At 29.8% G+C, this 18,748-nt stretch overlaps 1 protein-coding gene and 1 long non-coding RNA gene across 2 annotated transcripts; both read right to left on the minus strand.

Moving 5' to 3' along the window:
- Nucleotides 1–7,477: 7,477 nt before the first annotated feature.
- LOC105632659 (uncharacterized) lies at nucleotides 7,478–11,186 on the minus strand. Its single transcript, XR_016318965.1, has 3 exons — nucleotides 10,867–11,186; nucleotides 7,856–7,975; nucleotides 7,478–7,761 (listed from the first exon to the last, which is right to left on the minus strand). It is a non-coding gene; the product is annotated as an uncharacterized LOC105632659 (long non-coding RNA).
- Nucleotides 11,187–12,843: 1,657 nt separating this feature from the next.
- Nucleotides 12,844–17,315, minus strand: LOC105632658 (isoflavone reductase homolog). The gene is made up of 4 exons (XM_012215097.4): nucleotides 16,942–17,315; nucleotides 13,897–14,137; nucleotides 13,315–13,518; nucleotides 12,844–13,226 (listed from the first exon to the last, which is right to left on the minus strand). Exons 1-4 carry the CDS (start codon nucleotides 17,269–17,271, stop codon nucleotides 13,063–13,065), a joined length of 939 nt encoding a protein of 312 aa, XP_012070487.1. The 5' UTR covers nucleotides 17,272–17,315; the 3' UTR covers nucleotides 12,844–13,062.
- Between the last annotated feature and the right edge of the window lie 1,433 nt (nucleotides 17,316–18,748).

Genomic DNA, 18,748 nt, shown 5'->3' on the forward strand with positions numbered 1-18,748 from the left:
ACTTCGAGTCCTCCCGATCAATTCGGTGAGTTAAGGGCCACAGTGTTATTTTTACTTGTAAATGTCACGACCCGATTCCATGGGCCGGACCGGCACTAGGGCCCAGGTAAGCTTAAGGCCTCCGAGGCCCGTAGTAAGCCTGAAACACTAAAGTTTGCTATCTCAATATAAATTTCAAATATTTAGCCCATATTACAAATAAATAAATAAATAAACCTCAAGATTTTATTACATCTCGGCCCAAATTTATCTTCTACAAAATTTCACAGTTCGGGCCAATTTACAATACATCACATTTCTAATATGGACTCACAGAATCATTTCATCTACGATAATACACAACTAAATGTAAGTAAATTCTACAACTGCGGAGTCACTAACTATTTGGTATACGTAGCTTTTTATACATATAATTACATAGTAAAATAATTATAGAACTAGGAAAATTTCTTTATAGCCATGCGGCGAAGAAACATAGCTTATACCGAATTAAAGAAAAACTTACTTCCTGAAAAATTAAACAAGACATGTGAGTTTTCTAAGGAGTGATAATTATTGCACAACACACGCAGTCACACAAATGTGTAAACATATCAATCTAGTCATCCGACTAGTTATATGCTCACGCAGCCAGTCACACAAATGGCACATCACCAGCACTCACAATCATTAACATCTTCATATAATCACATCACGTGGAAATTGGTCTGTGGCGTCACCGAAACCCCCGATGAGCCGTCCTCCCACATGGCCCATCCTCTCACGTGTGCACCAGGGAGCCGATCCCCCATTCTGGCCGACCGGTCTAATCCTCACTTGACCAGCCCTCTCATTGTTTTTCCATTCTCTTTTCTTTTCCATACCAACAGGAGGCAACCCGGTCGTCTCCATCAAATCTAGATCATCAGGTGCTCACAACAGGAGACCACCCTGCGGGCTGCGATCAAATCTAGATTATCAGGTGCGCCCAATAAAGAAGCCAACCTGTGGTTAACAGTAACGGTAACAGTAGGTGCACACGGGGGTGCCGATCTCCCATTTACCCGGCTAACAGAAACAGAATCAGGATCCATATAACAGAATCAGAATATAACAGAAATCAGAATCAGGATCCGTATAATAGAAACAGTCTCACAAACCCATGGTGACCCACTTCATCCCAATTCCACACAAACAAAGCACAGCAATATCACAACACAATTAATCAAGTATTGCAATTAAATGCAAGCATATTAATCGATTAAACATCATAATGCAATGCAAATAACTAAATAAATAAATAGTATTAACAACAAACAACAATAATAAAATAAATAACAATAATAACAATAATAATGGAAATAAATAAATATGTAAATCATTAAATGAGTAATAAAGATAATAAATAATCAGAGCACTATATTTATCATGTACCAAGTTATAGAACTAATCTAACTAAACTTATTAATTATGTTGTTAATTAAAATTAATTTAAGTTCTATCGAAATTTCGGCAACACCTCCCCTAAAAATTGGACTATCTACCTGCTCAAATATCACAATATTATCATATCTTTATCTATCAATGCACACAGCCCATCCGTCGGGCAATTAAACAAATTTATTTCCCTTCCTCCGTCCAAAATAATCACATCAATATTTAATCGTCAATGTCAAACTTTAACTTACTATATAACATTAAGTAAATAAATAAATAAGCAAATAAGTGAAAAATAGCTATTTGCTTAACCTCCACACGTTACTAGTTAAACAAATTTAATATAGACCCTTAACAATCATATAAAACTATAGCTTATGTATTCAATAATCATCAACTAAATTCGGAGTTTTTCGATACCAAAATTATATAGTACACATTAACTAATCAATCTCATAAATCATCTATAATTTATACATGTCTTTCTTTCTTCATACCATTACTAGAACCGACTTTCTAATCAAACTCACATATATATACACTTAATAGTTCCAAATTAACTAATTAATAAATTATATTAACCTCTAAGCATGATTCAATGATACTACTAATTGCTCTAAAACTATTCACTTGTCTAAGCCTTAATTTATAACTTCTCCTAACAATATTTATCCAAGTTCCTAAATTAGCTTACATCAATATTATACCGATTGCTTCTTAACAAAATTATATTTGTTTGATTATTTATCCAAATTCAATTTAATTAACTAATATTTACTAAGTTTATAATTTATACCGAAGATAAAGAAACTGGTCTTAGAACGTACCAATTGAGAATCGGGCGATGATTCCACGATCAGCGCGAAAAGAAGAGCATTCTGTCTCTCGGGGCCTCGCCGGAGTTTCGCCGGCCGGTCACCGGACCGCTGCCGCCGACCGCCATGCACGGTGGCCGGAAAAGTTAAACCGCCCAGAAAATTGCAAGGTCACCACTACCCGACTCCAATTTTCGTGAGGAAATCAAATCTGCTATCACTTTGTTGAGTCAGTGGCTCGTTTGGCCGGATCGAGCTCGACAGTTCCCTCCTCGCCGCCAACCATGGTGTTTCCTCAAAACTCAGGCGAAAACGCAAATCGGTGGAGGGGAAATGTTCGTCTGGAGGAGAGGAGTCGATCAAGACCTTCAGTTCACCTTGAGCCCGTCGGAAATGGCGAGAAGTCGCCGGAGATCGAAGAGTGTGACTGTCGGAGGAGATGGTCTCGATTCGCGCCGCTGGAGGTCCAATCGGAGCGAGGGGAGGTTGGAAACGTGTCCAGCATCGCCAGAAGAACCGATCGCCTCCTTCATCTTGTTGTACGGTGGCCGGAAACGCGAAGGAGAGGGAGAGGAGAGGCTGTCGCGCGCGCGAGGAAGAAGGAGAGAAAGGAAGGAGAGAAAAGAAAGAAAAAGAAAAGGAAGGAAGGAAAGTGGGCTGGGCCATTCCGGTTCGATTCGAACCGGTTCGGTCCGATTAGTGATTTGGTCTCTTTTTGTTTGGTTTTCGAGTTTTTCACTCGGTTTTCCTATTATTCGTGTGGTTTTCGATAAATCGATTAAATTTCCAGGTCCGGTTCGATTTATTTTAATTATTTTTATTAGGTTATGTAACCTTTCCTCCATTTACTTAATAATAATAAAAGTATTAATAGTAATGATTTTAAATTTAGAATAGTTAATTTATATATATTTATAATAGATTAATCGCTGGTGTTTTATGTTATTTCTCGAAAATTTTTAACTGTTCTCAAACCGAAAATTTCGTAATGAACTATTTTGGGCTTAGGCCCAATTCGAAAATTTGGGCTCGAATTGGGACTGTGTTACAATTGTAGCCTACACGGCCAAAATTTACGATTTTTGATTTAATAAAAATTCAAAAGTTTCGAAAATAAAAATTCAGGGCGTTTCAGTAAAGGCTTTCAATGAATTAAAAATAAAATCATTTAAAATTTTAAAATTAAAAGAATATATATTATTTATTTGTAATTTAATATATTTTAAATGGCCAAGTAAAAAAAATAATTTTATATCTAAAAAAATATATATTTATTATATGATTGTTTTCATTATAATTTAAAGATTTTAATGAGAAGAGATAAAGAGAATGAAAAAAAAAAAAATTTATCTAAGGAATATATATTTAATATTTGATTGTAATACCTATATATTTACATATATTTATATAAACTCCTATAAATGTTCTTATAAAGTTGAAATAAATAGAAGTTTCCACAATACATTTATAAAGTTGAAATAAATAGAAATTTCCACAAGTCAACTTGAAGTTCTTTTTGGCAATATTCTTTTTTTTTTTTTCTAAATTTTAAAATTAGTTTTTTTTATAAATTATTTATATAAACAGACAACGTCAAAAAGCCTAGCCTGCACGATATTGTCAATAATTATTATTTAAATTATTTAAATTATAATTAGTTGTTTTTTGTAAATTTTCTTTTTGTCAACTTGAAGTAAGATATTGTCTGTTTTAGGCCTAGCCTGAACGTTTTGTTCACGAGAGTGATGATCCATCATCCTCAAAAAGCCTCTTGTTTTAGTCTAAAGCTTGTCTGGCCATTCATATATACACTATTGTCCGCATTATACATTGGAAAATGACGATGCAGAAAAAGTTGATCATGAGTATTATTGGAAGTCTTATTGGCTCATTGATATGTCTCACAGATACAACACCTGATATAGTGTACTCAGTGAGTATGATTTTCAGATTTGCACAAGAACCCACCTGATACAAGGTGCAATGCCATAGCAGCCTGAGACACATCATATTTAGCAAACATGGAGCAGCTATTCAAATAATGATTTTCACGTAATTTTGAGATCAACGAGAGATGTGATATATATTCATAATGGAAATTACTCAGCAAGCCAACTGACATGTACAGGAAGGACAATACTGCTCAATTTTTTTTTTTTTTTTTTTTTTTCATATTTGACCAGCCTACAATGTATTATATAGAACCAAATACAGATACAGGAAATCAATATATTGCTAATTAAAAGAAAAAATTCCAAAATTAAAAGAAATTTTGAATTTTGTAGTCCCTAAAACTTTAAACAAAATGCAGTAACAAGCTTGAAACAAATTCTTCTATAAATTTTTTTTTTTTTTTAAAAAAAAAAACACAAATAACAAAATATGATGATTATGAAACAAGAGAAATAGAACCATAAATCAAAAGTTTCACAATTTGACTATGTTAGCACCGGCGACGCTGATCTGACTGACGAAGAGAGTTAGGTGATATACACAAACCTGAATTTCATAAAACTGATCAGGAGATTTAAGGATATGAGACACATGCAAAAGAAGATTTAAGGATATGAGATGTTGCAACGGTGCTGATCTAGCCTAGAAAAGGAGACAAACATGAACCTTTAATGAAAATTTTTAAGCTTGAGGATAAAGCGAGAGAGGTTAAAGAGAAAGAAAGAGGTGATCTTGAGATGGATTAAGGGGCTGCTGGTAGCAAACTACAAGCTGGGTTTGCTGGGTTTTAGAGAGTATATGAACACGAAAGGGCGCTTTCATTTATATTCTGCTTTGACAAGGGTAATACTTGTCATTTAATTAATTTATCTTTCATTTGATTGCTCTTTTTCTAATTGACTAACAGCAAAATGCTCTTTTTCTAATTAAATCAATCTCTCTTATTATTTCTGCAGTATTTTCACTCTTAAAGATCCTTTTGGGTTCATTTTGCTTCCCCTATTTCCAACAGCAAAGTCAGGAAACTTCCCAAAAGATGATCACTAGTGTTGGTTCTTTTACTTTATTGCTGGTATGGAGGGATGATAAAGGATAAGAAAGGAGAAAGGGATGGGATAAGAGTTATTTCTTCTTTGGACATATTTGCTAAGATTGGAAGAGAGAGAATTAATGTAGTAAGATTAGCCCTTCCTCAAAAACCAATTAATAATATACTACATTAAATTTCTATCTCATATAAATCAATTACTTTATTTGGCCTATAAGGAAGATACTGTTGATAAATAGTTAGACCAACTCTTATATGAGCTCCAAGGGGTTGCACAAGTTAGCTGCTTAAATTATCAAGTATAATTGTGAATAATAGGGTAAGAGACGTGGAGGGTAATAGTGACTCCAACCCTGCAAAAAAGGATAGGGTAAGAGATACGTGGCGGGTAACAGTGACTCCAACCCTGCAACAAACCTTCCTAATGCTGATGATAATCAAAATATACTTTATCATCCAATCCTTTGTAGAAAAAGAAAATTAGAAATTTATCTTGTAAAGTTCAAATATCAGTTTATGCATTCCGCCTAAAATTAGGTTTAATGACTAAAAAAGAGCCTGACTTTAGTTTTTTTTTTTTTTTTTTTTTTTTAATTTTGGCCATTTCTTTAATTTTATTAATCCATATCTTGAATTTAATTTTTCCTTTGTCAATTTTAATCTCCATCTAAATTCCATTATACACATGTCATTGTATCAAAAGGTCTAATTACTAAAAAAAAAAGCATTAATTTTAATTTTTTTCAATTTTGTCAAATACATTTAATTTTATCTGTTTAATACCTTATGCTCCATTTGCTATAAATGAATTCAAAATATGAAATTCATTTGTAAATAAATTCTAATATATATATAATTCATTTGTAAATGAATTATTCGTGTTTGTATGATTAGTTCAAAAGATGTAACTCAATTAAATTCCATATAACCATTTATGGAATAAATTCATAATTGAAAATTTATTTGCTTTTGTTTTCTAAAATATCCTTGAAATAATAATTTTATAATAATAAATTCCAATTATATTTATGTTATGCTATATAATTTTTTTTATATTTTCATTAAAATAAATAAATATATAAAGAACTAAATTAAAATTACTGCATTTAATTTAGTGATGAATGCATATTTAATTTGAATTTATCCCTCAATAGTAAAAAAAGCTCAAAATATTAAATAAAAGATGAAAAATATTAAAATAAAAAACACAATAATAGAAAAATATTTTTCTAAAAAAAATTTCTTAACATGGTTTTGGTTAAGTTTGATAAATAAACAAATTAAATAAGTAAAGAATTGAAAATTTGGCTTTATAGGAGAAGAATGATAGTTTTGTCATAAAAAGTTGGATGACTTAATTTTGTGGAATCCATTTGAAAATCTCCAACTATTTTTATGGAATTTAGTGTAATTGTATTTAATTCCATAAAATTGAATTTCCAAAATTGAAATTTATATTTTTTTTTCATTCCAAATGCAAAAATATAAATTTTTAAATGAATTTTATAAAATTTATTTGTTCCGATCAATGGATTAAATTTACTTTTCCTTATCAATTTTGTTTAGGAGTACAAAAGGAAATAAGATGGAAGCTATAAATGAATAAAGGGCGTACGTCTGTGACAGGAAGGAAGTTTACGGTTAGCTCTCACACATGCAATGTGTGTGTGTGTGTGTGTGTGTGTGTGTGTGTGTGTGTGTGTGTGTGTGTGTGTGTGTGAAGGAAGTTTACGGTTAGCTCTCACACATGCCGTGCGTGTGTGTGTGTGTGTGTGTGGACATTATATATTATTTATTAATGGTACGCAGTTTCGTTTCCCCCTTGAAGCAAACAATATGCTTATTTTCATTGTTTGAAAATTAATAATTTTCATTCTTAAAATTTATAAATAAGTATATTTATTTTTGTACAATACAACTACATATTTGCCCTAAATTTTTAATTCTTAAAATTTAAAATTATTAGCTTAATTCAAAAATTGGATCATCTTCAAAAGTAAAATTATATTTTATTAGAGCCAATTTAATTTTATTACTTACATTCTTATTTTATTGAAAAATATTCCCAAATTTTTTTGACATGGGGGCCACTAACGAACAAAATTAAAAATATTAACCAAAATTGAAAAAAAAAAACCAAAATTTAAATTTCTTTTAATCATTAAGCCTTTTTTGATATAATGACGTGGCAATATGTGCAACCCACTAATGGCACATCAGCTAGTTTCTAGTGGAATCCTGGACAGGCAAAACTATGCAAAAGCCTATATTAGAAAAAGCCAAGCCATAAAAGGCATACACCGATTACATTGGTTCAGATAATGAAATAGTCACATGCACTAGTTAAAATACATTAACCGTTCTAAGCACACACAGAAAGCTTCTTCTCCTCCTTTTAATTATTATTCATTTCTAATTTTGCTCTTTTTACAAGGGAAAAACAAATCAACTTGATTCAGCAGGAGGCTTTTCTTTTGGATGTTTGGAGGAATAGTGGTCTCCAAGTTGATTATGATTTGCTAGCTGTGCCTGAAAGTCAAAATTTATAGTTTCAGCATACTTCAAAAACAAAGGGAAAATTTGTATCATTATAGGGATTTGTCCTATTGGTAAAACTACTCACACCATCAGGCATGAGTGGCAGGGGTTTTGGACTCAACCAATGGAGGATTATCTCCCCCATTGCGCAAGTTTAGCCTTGCTGTTGGAGCAGAGTAGCTCCCCTCCCTCTTACAACAATTAACTGTTCACCGATGTATGATGATTTTACAAAAAAAGGAAAAAGATCAGAAAACAAGGAGCAATTACAACTAAAACAGAAAAAAAAAATCATTTTGTAATGAAGCAATATGAGAAGAATGCAAACTATGCAACCAATATTCTCATGAATGGCTGAAGAATGAAATTACTTTTTCTCAGATCTGACTCAAACGGTCTCCCTTGACCATGATGATAATGAATTTTCAAATCAACACAAGTATTGTTTAAGCACAATGATAGCTGACATAAGTACTCGTCCTTGTGACAAAAATCCACCAACAAGCTAGCCAATTTAGTGCATGCACACATGTCAGGTTGTAAAATGAAAAATAAAGCAAGAACAATACTATTAGACTGAGTACTTCTGAAGTAGAATGATTTACTTTTGCATAAATCATTTTCCATATGGTGTAAATCAAGCTTTTATCTCTCGTACTATGCTACTTTGCTTTGTCAAGGATGCTACCATTTATAAAATTGGATTTTCTAGCCAAGCATGATTATCATCAGAAAAAAATTTGGACATTGTTCGAATAGGTGAAATTTTTAAAGGGAGAAAAGAAAAAGTACATGATTTTACTTCTGGTGTCCATAACAAACTGATTTTCCTTAGTAGGGTAGATTTGATAAATAGATATTCGGTGAAGGATGAGAATAAATGTTATAAATTTGAAATGACTACTAACTATATAGTTTTAGATATAATTACTTAAATCTAGTTAAATTACATTTTAAAACACAAGAGTTTCACTCTGCTAAAATAATAGCTCATGTGATTTTTACATACAAGAGATTATATTCAATTTATACCCTAGTTATTTTAGTTACGTTGTTATTTTCAGTTGAAGAACAGGCAGAGTTTAAAGATATATATTGCACAACCGTGTACAGAAAGCAATTCCACTTCACTAAAATTTGGTTAACACAGCCTTGAGTGCAATAACATCAAGCCGATACTCATGAAAGAACATCAACTGTTCATTGTAGTGGTAAACCACAGCCTGTACATCTTCTTCCAGTGGATTCTAGGAACTATGACACTATCAGCTTATTCTGCCCTTTCCAAGTCCTAATAATATAGAATCAACTCTATCCTCTTGTCTGTTAACCATTCCAACTGCACAAATTTGGTTTCATAATGCTCTTTCTGAAAATTTACCAAATGTGCCAAAAGCATAAACTGAGGTGAAACCCGCTTGCTGCAACCATTTGACTGTAAATGGGAACACAGTTGTTTCAGCCTACTAATTAAAGAAAATTTTAACTGTTGCCTCCAAACTAACCTACAGTACCCTTCCTCTACCCAGCACTTCATTTAAATTTGGTTGGGTATCATAACTCTAGTAACACAGGTTGTTGCTCACCTGGACTCTAAGACACAGCAGTGTACAAGCAAGTCAAGCATTTCAAGCTATAACCTCTTTCTTAGTTTCCGACTGAATTTAGCAGTTTCTCTCCAATAATAAATATTTTCCCTAAGCATATAAAGTACACCAAGGCAATAAAACATTAAATAAATAATGCAAAAGATCAGGTTTCAGTAAACTTCATTTCATAATTACAAATCTAGAAAGTTGATTCTAGTATCCCTCCACTATTCTCACGAAGAATATATTAAAAAAAAAAAAAGAATCGTTCCACTTTTTTTAGAATAAAATATGCAACAGGTGCCTCCACTTCACCCAAAAATAAATGTAGCACAAAAAAGGCATTATACATTTCTACTTGCTCTCTCAATGTTTATTTAATTAAGCAAATAATCAAAACCACAAAGGAGAGAGCCAAATAATAATAAATAAAAAAAAGATTCCCCATCAAAGAGACGGCACTAGATGCTCTTTGATTCTCTTCCTCTCTGATCCTTTGAAAAATTCATTTTTTAATTCTTTTCATTCTTTAATATACTCACATATTAAGGAACTCTTTTGTTCATTACAATGCACATACAGTGGTATCAACCTAATATTTTCAATGAAACTATTGATTTCAAGCTGGAAAAAACAACTACAGGCTTGATTAATTTTTTGGTATGCAAAATACTTTCTGAAACTAGCGCCTCATTTAACTTGCGAAATATGTCTGCTGTGAGCTGAGTTTTTTCATTATTAATTTTAATATTTTTTTTCAGCCATCTTTAATGACGCAGATATAAATCACAGAATTTGGTAAAAGAAAACTAGCTGTTAAATAAGCAGTAACCTTAAACAGTTGGACCCTAAAATAAGGCACTTGCCTAGCCAATGCCTTATTGACATCATCTCACCTACATCCAAGCAAGGCATTAAGCTTCTGACTCGCACGTCACACCATCCTAGCACCTAGGTAAGCAGTAAGCCATATAAATGCTTTTAACAACAGACAGTAGCTCGCTGATCTAAATTCAGTCCTCAATAGCTAAGCCGCTGGTTGTTCTTTAAAAAAAAATCTACTAGAAACACACATCATAAACATACAGCATCTTGTCCAATCATGTAGCCAAGAAAGACTCTCTCTTTTCAGTCTAATGTTGCCCAACAAATGCCTTCCACAAATCAAAACCCACCAAGAAGAATTATTACAGCACTAAACAACACAACTTCAACAACCCAGATAATCTAATAACCAAAGCACCATATCTCCCCTCAATTTTTTCTGTTTTTTCTGTTGATATTTAATTGCAAATAAATAGGTTAAATTTTTTTAATTAATGAAGTCAAACCCAATTCAATGTCATGCCAAAGGAATGCAATTTTCGATCGAGTAATTAAAAGCCCAGAATTATGTAAAATTCCGACAAAATAAACAAACCCCACAAACAAAAAACAAGTAAATAATCTGAAAGAGCTAGATCATACAAAGCAGTAAAAAAAAAAAAAAAAAAAAAAAAAAAAAAACCTTGCAGATGGGGCAGCTGACTTTGAGAGCGACAGCTCTGGCTTCAAGCTGAGAGCCCTTTGCCTTCTGATTCCTCTCTGCATTTTTCCTTTGGGCTTCGATCTTCTGCTTTCCTCGGGTCATTCTCTCTCTATCTTTCCCTCTGCCTCTCCAATTTCAGGATCTATCGCATGTACCGTATGGAGCGACTAACATTAACATATGAGGCGGAGTTGAGGAGAGCAAGAATAAAGGCGATGATTCGCTGCGTACATACGCAATAGTAAGTATCCATCATTCACCGTTAAATCTGCATCGATCATTTAATCTGACGGCTACTGGGCTGATTTCATTTGCGTGCCAAAACCTATCATCCAGAATTTTTCCGAGAGTATTTTGGGAAAGTTATTATTTAGTCCCTAAAGTTCGACAAAATTAGTCGGCTCATCGCTGTTGTTTACTAAACTTTTTTTGACATCCTTTGGATTTACTTCTATCTAACCCTTCAGTGCTTTCACAGTAAGAGTAATTACCTTATCCGTTCATTTTATGTGGAGACAATATTACCCTCCAAGGATTATTTTTTAGTCCGGTATCTCCCACGACTTCATAGAAAGTGAATTTCTGATTCTCAGCTGCAATTTCTCAAGCATTGCTATTTTTTACCTATAAACTGACTGAAAACTGTAAATTAAAAATATGTTAATCCTTCCATTGCTTTAAGCCTTTTTTCCTTTGCAATCTAGAAATCCAAAGTTTATGATGTTAAAGTTGAAAAGGTCTTTGTTAGTAGAACTTTGAAGTTTGATAAACTAAGCTGTTTGTGTTGGAAGAAAGGAAACTGATTTCTATTGAGTTCGAGATAAAAAAACAGAGTACAAATACTGCAAGTCACTCTTTGGATGAAGTCTAGAATGACTAATACACTTCTCATAGACCAAATACTGTGTATGAAGATAAATACTGCTAGTACAGGTGCTCTGTATCTAATAAAAAAAACACTGAACTTAACTTTGATATGTGTTGAACTCTCAGAACTTGAATAGTGAGTAATTCCCCCCTCTGGAGTAAATTTGAAATATATATATTGGAATAAAGATAATTGTGTTAAGATAAGAATTATAAGAATCATATATTATCTGCTAGTTAGAGTTTATTTAAGAGTTTAATATCTTTTTATATTATTATTTTGTATATTTTATTATTGTATATTATTAGTAGTCTCTCCATTAGTTATTTGATAATTTTATGTCCATATGTAGTGATTATTATTTATTATCATCAGCATCATCATTCATCTTTTTTTAGCAAGGTTTTATTTTATATATTGTGTCTTTTGCAAGGTGCTAGAGAAGGACATCTTCATTTTGGACATAACAAAGCGTTGGTTCGTCAATCGAGGGATACTTTAAGAGTTGTTTCATTTAATGTGGTAACTCGTCAATACCTCGTCCCGCCTATATAAGGCCATTTCCTTATTTCATTTGCTTCATTCCTCATTTCTTGATTGTTAGAGCATCTCTCTCTCTCGCTCTAACTTATCCAAATAAGTTTTTATATTTCTGTATTTGTTTTCTTCTTTCTCTTTTTGTTGGTCTTGGGTCATGGGTTCTTCTAGTGATGAGGATGTTCAAGTGTTACTTGATCAATCTGAAGATGAGAATACCGAAGATATTGATTCTGGGGTGGGCGAAGCTAAAGGTAGGGAGGAGAATAATTTTTAAGGTTTTTACTTTTATCTGCAAATTATCCACTTGATATGTAGTTAGCGTGACTTTTGAAGCAATAATTTTTATAAATTTCAACTTTTTAAGAGTATTTAATTAATCTAATTTTGCAAGTTGAAATATTAAACAAAATAAATTTGAAAATTGAAATATTTAATATGTATAATTTTATAAAATGAAGTATTTGTTAGGTCAAAATAAAAATTTAAAGATGCCACAAAATTAAAGTAACTAAGTTATGAAGTGAATTTATATGTTGGGTCAAAGTATATGAATAAATTTATGCATTTAAACACTTATAAATCAGAGAAACAAAAGCCATCCATACATCTTTTTTTTTGTTTTTTTTTTTGAAGATAACGAATACTATATAGGAACATGACATATTATTCGTCAAAATGACTTATTATGATTAAAGATACACCTTTAAATTCTCGTCCATGCAAAAATAAGGATATGACTTGCCCTTTGCCAAAATGACTGATCATTATTAAAGATAAATCTTTAAATACTCATCCATGCGAGTATACTTCACTTCTGGATAAAGATTTGAAGCTTCTTCTCCATCTTTTCCTATTTCAAAGTTTGCCAAACAACCCTCGTAAAAAAAGTGATAGAAGTGCCCAATTCCTACTTTGGCTTCATAATCCGCATCTGCAATTGAAAACCAAATAATATATGTAAAAATATTATATACATATTCAAGGACGGAACTGTTCTTTAGCCAATCTTAATGTTGTACCTTTCATGGAGTCTAAGAATTCTTCTGCAGAAATACTTATCTTTTCTAGGCTTTTGCCACTGAGATTTTCCCACATCTCAACTAGTTGCCTTTGCGAGAGAATGTTTTCCGGTGGCCGGAGGTACAATGTTTTGTTCAAAGTTCGAGGATCATCTATTGTTTTAATTGTGTATGTGGCAATGTCATCTTCTTCCATGTAAACAGCTATAAGGGAAAATAAATGATTAAAAATAAATAAAGCATATGATCGATTGTTTCGGTAATTATTGGCTATTTTTAATAGCATTTAGGTGTTTGAATAACTTTAGCTGTTTGAGTATCTTTTTGTAAAAAATTAGAAGCTAAACATTAATTATAGGAGTTAAACTTTTATAAAACGATATATTAACCTCTAAAAGATAATTCAATCGGTATATTATGACACACTATAAAAAATAGTGTTTCACATTTTTAACTAATTAAAACGCTAAAACCTAATTAAAAAGTCGTTGAATAATAAACAAATATTTTATTTTATTAACTTTTGCTTTTAAAGTTATTTTTCTTTTCTACTCAAAAAAATAAATATATTCTTGAACTTACCCTTGACATTGCCATCCCCATAGAGGAACACTTTATTTCTTGGAGGAGAGAGTGTCCCAAGTTGTGAGAGGTTGCCAACAAAGTAACCGGCATAACAATTTGCAGAGACATAAGTGAAGGGTATCTTAGCATTTTCTATTGCCCTTCTCACTTCCATTTTTTGATCAAATGTCACATTTCCAGGTTCGAGTGCATGTCCCATACGCGATGGATCAGTACCAAACTCTGAAGGCAAAAAACGCTGCAAAAGTATAATTTAGTAAAAATGTATTCTTTTCTTTCAGATTTTACCTTCATCATAATTTAAAATGATAACATTTGAAATTTATTTATATTTGGACCTCTTCAATGTATCTGGTTTAAAATAAATGTGACGTTATCAAATACAATAATTAATTAAAATAATATTTTAACCTAATCAAAATACTAAACACTACTCCAACTCTTATCGAACATAGCCTCAATCGAGTGATATATGCAATCTTGGAATGTAATTTAAAAAACTTTATCTATATCTTACATGTAAATATCTACTTTTGGCTTGTCGGTCCATGTAAATATCTTACATGAAATCAACGGTTTCATTTGTATAATAATTCTAATATATGTTTGTATATTCCTTTCAAGGTAAAAGACAATAGTATTTGTATTCCATCTATATTGAAGAAGATCCACAATTAATTAGATTAAATAAAACTCAATTTGCTTTGGGAATTTGGAAGCAATATGCAATTTACCCAACCAATTAATTATCATCAAAAGTACAAAACATCCGCCTTTACTTTAAATAATAAAAGTTATTTAAAAAGTTTTAAATTAGCAAAGAAAAAATTATTTAAAAATATATAATAATAATTATAAAAAATTGCAATGTTTTGTCTTTAATTTTAAAAATAATTAAATAAAACATTTGATTCAAAAAAAAATTATAGGATTAGAAAAATATTTAATTATATTGGATATTTGGTTGAAAATATTTATTATTTTTTAATTATTTATAATTATATTTAATTTAAATCAAATATTTAATATTTTTAATTATAATTTAAAATATTTATTTTTTTATAAAAAATTGGATTTTTTTTTTTTTTGTTCTTTTATTACAAGCTCAAGGGATAAAATGTATAACAAGATAATTTAAATTAAATACTGCTTTAAAATTCATGGGAAAAATTGAGCTTTATTCCTCAATTAAACCCAATCGATTATATCAAAGAGTAAAAATCTTATTCTCTAAATCGTAAAGCTCTCTTCCGAGTTCTCTATTTCTCACTTTTCATCTTAGGAGTCAAAAATTGAGTTGCGTTTGTTTTTTTGTTCGTACTAGTAAAAATTATTATTTTTTTAAACTTACATCGTAAATTATTTATACTCATTGATTTTTACTCATTGCAAATAAATGTAATTAATGTATATATATAATTTTTTTATTATAAATTATAATGTTATAAATAATATATATTATTAAAACTCTAAAAGCATTTACAAAATAGAAAAATATTTTATGAAATAATAAAATAAAAATAACAAATTTTCTCAAAGTCAAGATTAGCTTGACTTGTCTTATTACATTTTAAATTTAGATATTATATATTATAGATAAATAGTTATTATTATTATTATAATAATTAATATATTAATCATTATTTTAGAGCATTATTTAAAATTTTAATATTTTTTCTTTTTACTTTTTGATAAAGTTCACGAGCATATAATTACATTCTTACCATATTTAATATATACCTTATTTAGTATCCATCAAATACTATTACCATATTATATTATATTACTATATAATATGCATATATTGTATTACCAGATAATACGTATATATTACCATATTATATTATATTACCTTATTTAATATATACATTATATATCTTATTTAATATTATATTATATGATCTTTTGATTTCAAAATCACCGGTTCAATTTATATGAAAACTGGAACCGAATAATATTACCATATTAAATATATATCTTATATAATGTATAATATAATTTCTTGTTTTATAGAATAAAATTTAGATTTAAATAGAAAATAAATATTAACAATCAAAATTAAATTATCTTTACTTTTTCAACCAATCAAATTAAAATATTTAATGATACTATTGTCAATCTATAAATTTAATAGAGACATTTTTGAAAATCGTAATGTTCTCCGGCATCTCACTTTTATATATAGAATCATAGAGCATAGATACAGTATACTGATTGAACTTCTCAATTCCTCATTAGAAATATTGATAATTTGAAACAGAAGAATCGTATTTAATTCAATGACTCAACTTTTAATCATAATAAGTTATTTGTTAAGCATGCATTAGGATTGTTCCCTTCATAAAACGATGAGTTTTGTAAATGTTTTATTTAACATTTTATTAGAATTTAATTTATTTTTCTTTGTAGGTATTTTTAAGATGAACACTCATTTTTCATTTTAAATATATTTTTTTATTCTGTTAATTAAATTATAAAATTTTATTTTAAAATTTAATTTAAAGAGAAAAAGCAAAGTAAAAATTGTCTAATATTCTCAAAAAAAAAAATGGGTCTAATAAATTTAAAATTGTGTTTGTATTTTTGTTAAGTACATTTTAAAAGTATTTTTTAAAATTTAATTAAAAAGTAAAGTAAAAATTGGATCTCAATAAATTTAAACTATTTCAAAATAAATTAAAATTCTGCTATTCCCTTCACGCAATTACTTAATTCAACGGTCATGACATTTATTAATGCTATCCAATATTGAAAAACAAAAAACAAATTCAAACTTTCTGAGCTATGCTACTAGAAAAGAAGAATCTAGACGCAATTAGTGAGAAAATTCAAGGCAACCTTTATCATAATTAAGTTTTAGTTCAAAAGTTTAATTTAAATATACTAATTAAAATTAATTAATTAATTAAAAGTTTTCTGATTTCAGGATTCAATCCTCTACATATAAAAGTACAATATCAACTAAATTCAATTTTTTTTCTTATTGAAACAACTCAATATGAAGGTGGAATAAAAAAAAAAAATCAAAAACGACAAACATACCTTGATGTTTCCTGCTTCTTTTATGGCCTCAACAAGTTTGAGCTGCAACAAAAGATTACGGTTCTGAGAATTGCCACCTGAAACGGTGCAAATGACAACATCAACCTTCTTCACAGCTTGCACTAGACTTTGATGATCAGAAAAGGAGCCTTCAACTATGTAAGCTCCTTGTCTTTTAAACGACAACAGCTTTTGCAGCTTCTCAATGTCAAGCCCTAACTCAGGGCGTTGAAGAACATAGGTTATGTGTCCTTGGGCTAAGCTTGCTTTCACAATCCTCTGGCCGATGTACCCGGTAGCCCCAACTATTAGAACCTTGCTCTTTCCCATTTCTCTCTCTTTTTGCTGTCAGTTATTCTGTCGCACCCATCCCTTGCGTTCGCTTAAATAGGAATGACCGATATTCCTATTTTAACAATTGTATTAACCAAACATGACATAAGAGAGTATTACATTTAATGTTGGGACCCACAATACGTGGTTGTCATTTCATGCGAGATTCTAATGTCATAAGTGATATTTAGTAACGGAGCCAGGAACCCAGGATTTTATTTCGGGGCTAAAATAACATGTAATGAGTTCTAACACAGAGCATGTCTAGTGAATTATTTATGGGACTTTTTTTAAAAAATATCCATCGAAACGTTATAAGGAAGAAAAATTTAATTAATATAATATTTCATTTATTTCCGTAAAATAACTTGTATAAAAATATTTTCACAATTTTTTATTATTTGGGGCGTTTAGAAAAATAAGTCAACGGAAAATTTTTTTCTAGTCAAAGGAAAACCGATGTCATTTTTAAGGAAAATGATTTTCCATTTTTAAAAGAGAAAAATATTTTTCAGATATTGAGAAACTTATTATAATCTCATAAATTCATATTTTAATTTATTAATAATCTATAGTTACGGTCACTAGTCACTATTCATTACCAACCACGGTAACTATTGGCCACCAAGTCCCGGCAACTTTCACCACCGGTTGAATCTTATTTTTTTAACAAAACCAGCTAAAGTTATTTAAATATTGAGTATATGCATTAATTTATTTATACAAAACAATTTAAGTTATTATGATAATAATATATGCAGATGGTTGAAATAATAACTTGTTAACAAAAACAAATGTATTTATTATTTTTCATATTAGCTTGTTATCAATTAATTATAGGGTAATAAAAAGATATTAATTTATTTTCTCTCACTCAATTTACTCTAATCTATCTCCTCTTGCATATCACTCTATTTCCTTCTATCGTTTTTGTTTATTTTTTTCTAAAATATTTTATTTTATCCCTTTTTTGGCATGTTAAATGTCTTTACAATTATTAATTGTTACTATTTTTAGTTAATATTTCATAAAAATGTATACATAATATTTAATTAACAACAGAAAAGAAAGTAAGTAATAAAAAATAATATCAAAGAAAATATTAAAAAGCAAATTAAAATAATATGAAAAATAACATGAAATAATGTGATCAAATTAACGAAAAAATGAGTAATTTATTTTGTAATTAAAAAAAATTCTTCATGAAAATTTGAAAAAAATAATTTTAATCTCACAAATAATATATATCGTATATATTATATATATTATTAAATCAATTAGATTTTAAATTTAGGATAGGATTTTAAGTTTATTATATTAAAGAAGAAAACAGAAAAACTATTAAAATAAAAAAAAAATAGAAATAAAGAGAAAAAAGAAATTATAGAAACGGACAAAAAAATTTCAAGAGAAACTATAAAAAAAAAAAAAGCGGAAAAAGAAAACTAAATTAATAAAGAGTTAAAAACTACAA

This window comes from Jatropha curcas, chromosome 11, assembly GCF_041381405.1.
Source record: "Jatropha curcas cultivar XTBG-Jc1 chromosome 11, XTBG_Jcur_1.0, whole genome shotgun sequence".
Taxonomy (NCBI): domain Eukaryota; kingdom Viridiplantae; phylum Streptophyta; class Magnoliopsida; order Malpighiales; family Euphorbiaceae; genus Jatropha; species Jatropha curcas.

What these genes read in the sequence shown, in the direction of transcription:
- LOC105632658 (XM_012215097.4), bottom strand. Translation starts at nt 17,271, where the DNA reads ATGGGAAAGAGCAAGGTTCTAATAGTTGGGGCTACCGGGTACATCGGC. An exon ending in AAGAAGCAGGAAACATCAAG is followed by an intron (nt 14,138 to 16,941) that starts GTATGTTTGTCG and finishes ATACTTTTGCAG; the next exon opens with CGTTTTTTGCCTTCAGAGTT. An exon ending in TGGGGATGGCAATGTCAAGG is followed by an intron (nt 13,519 to 13,896) that starts GTAAGTTCAAGA and finishes TTTCCCTTATAG; the next exon opens with CTGTTTACATGGAAGAAGAT.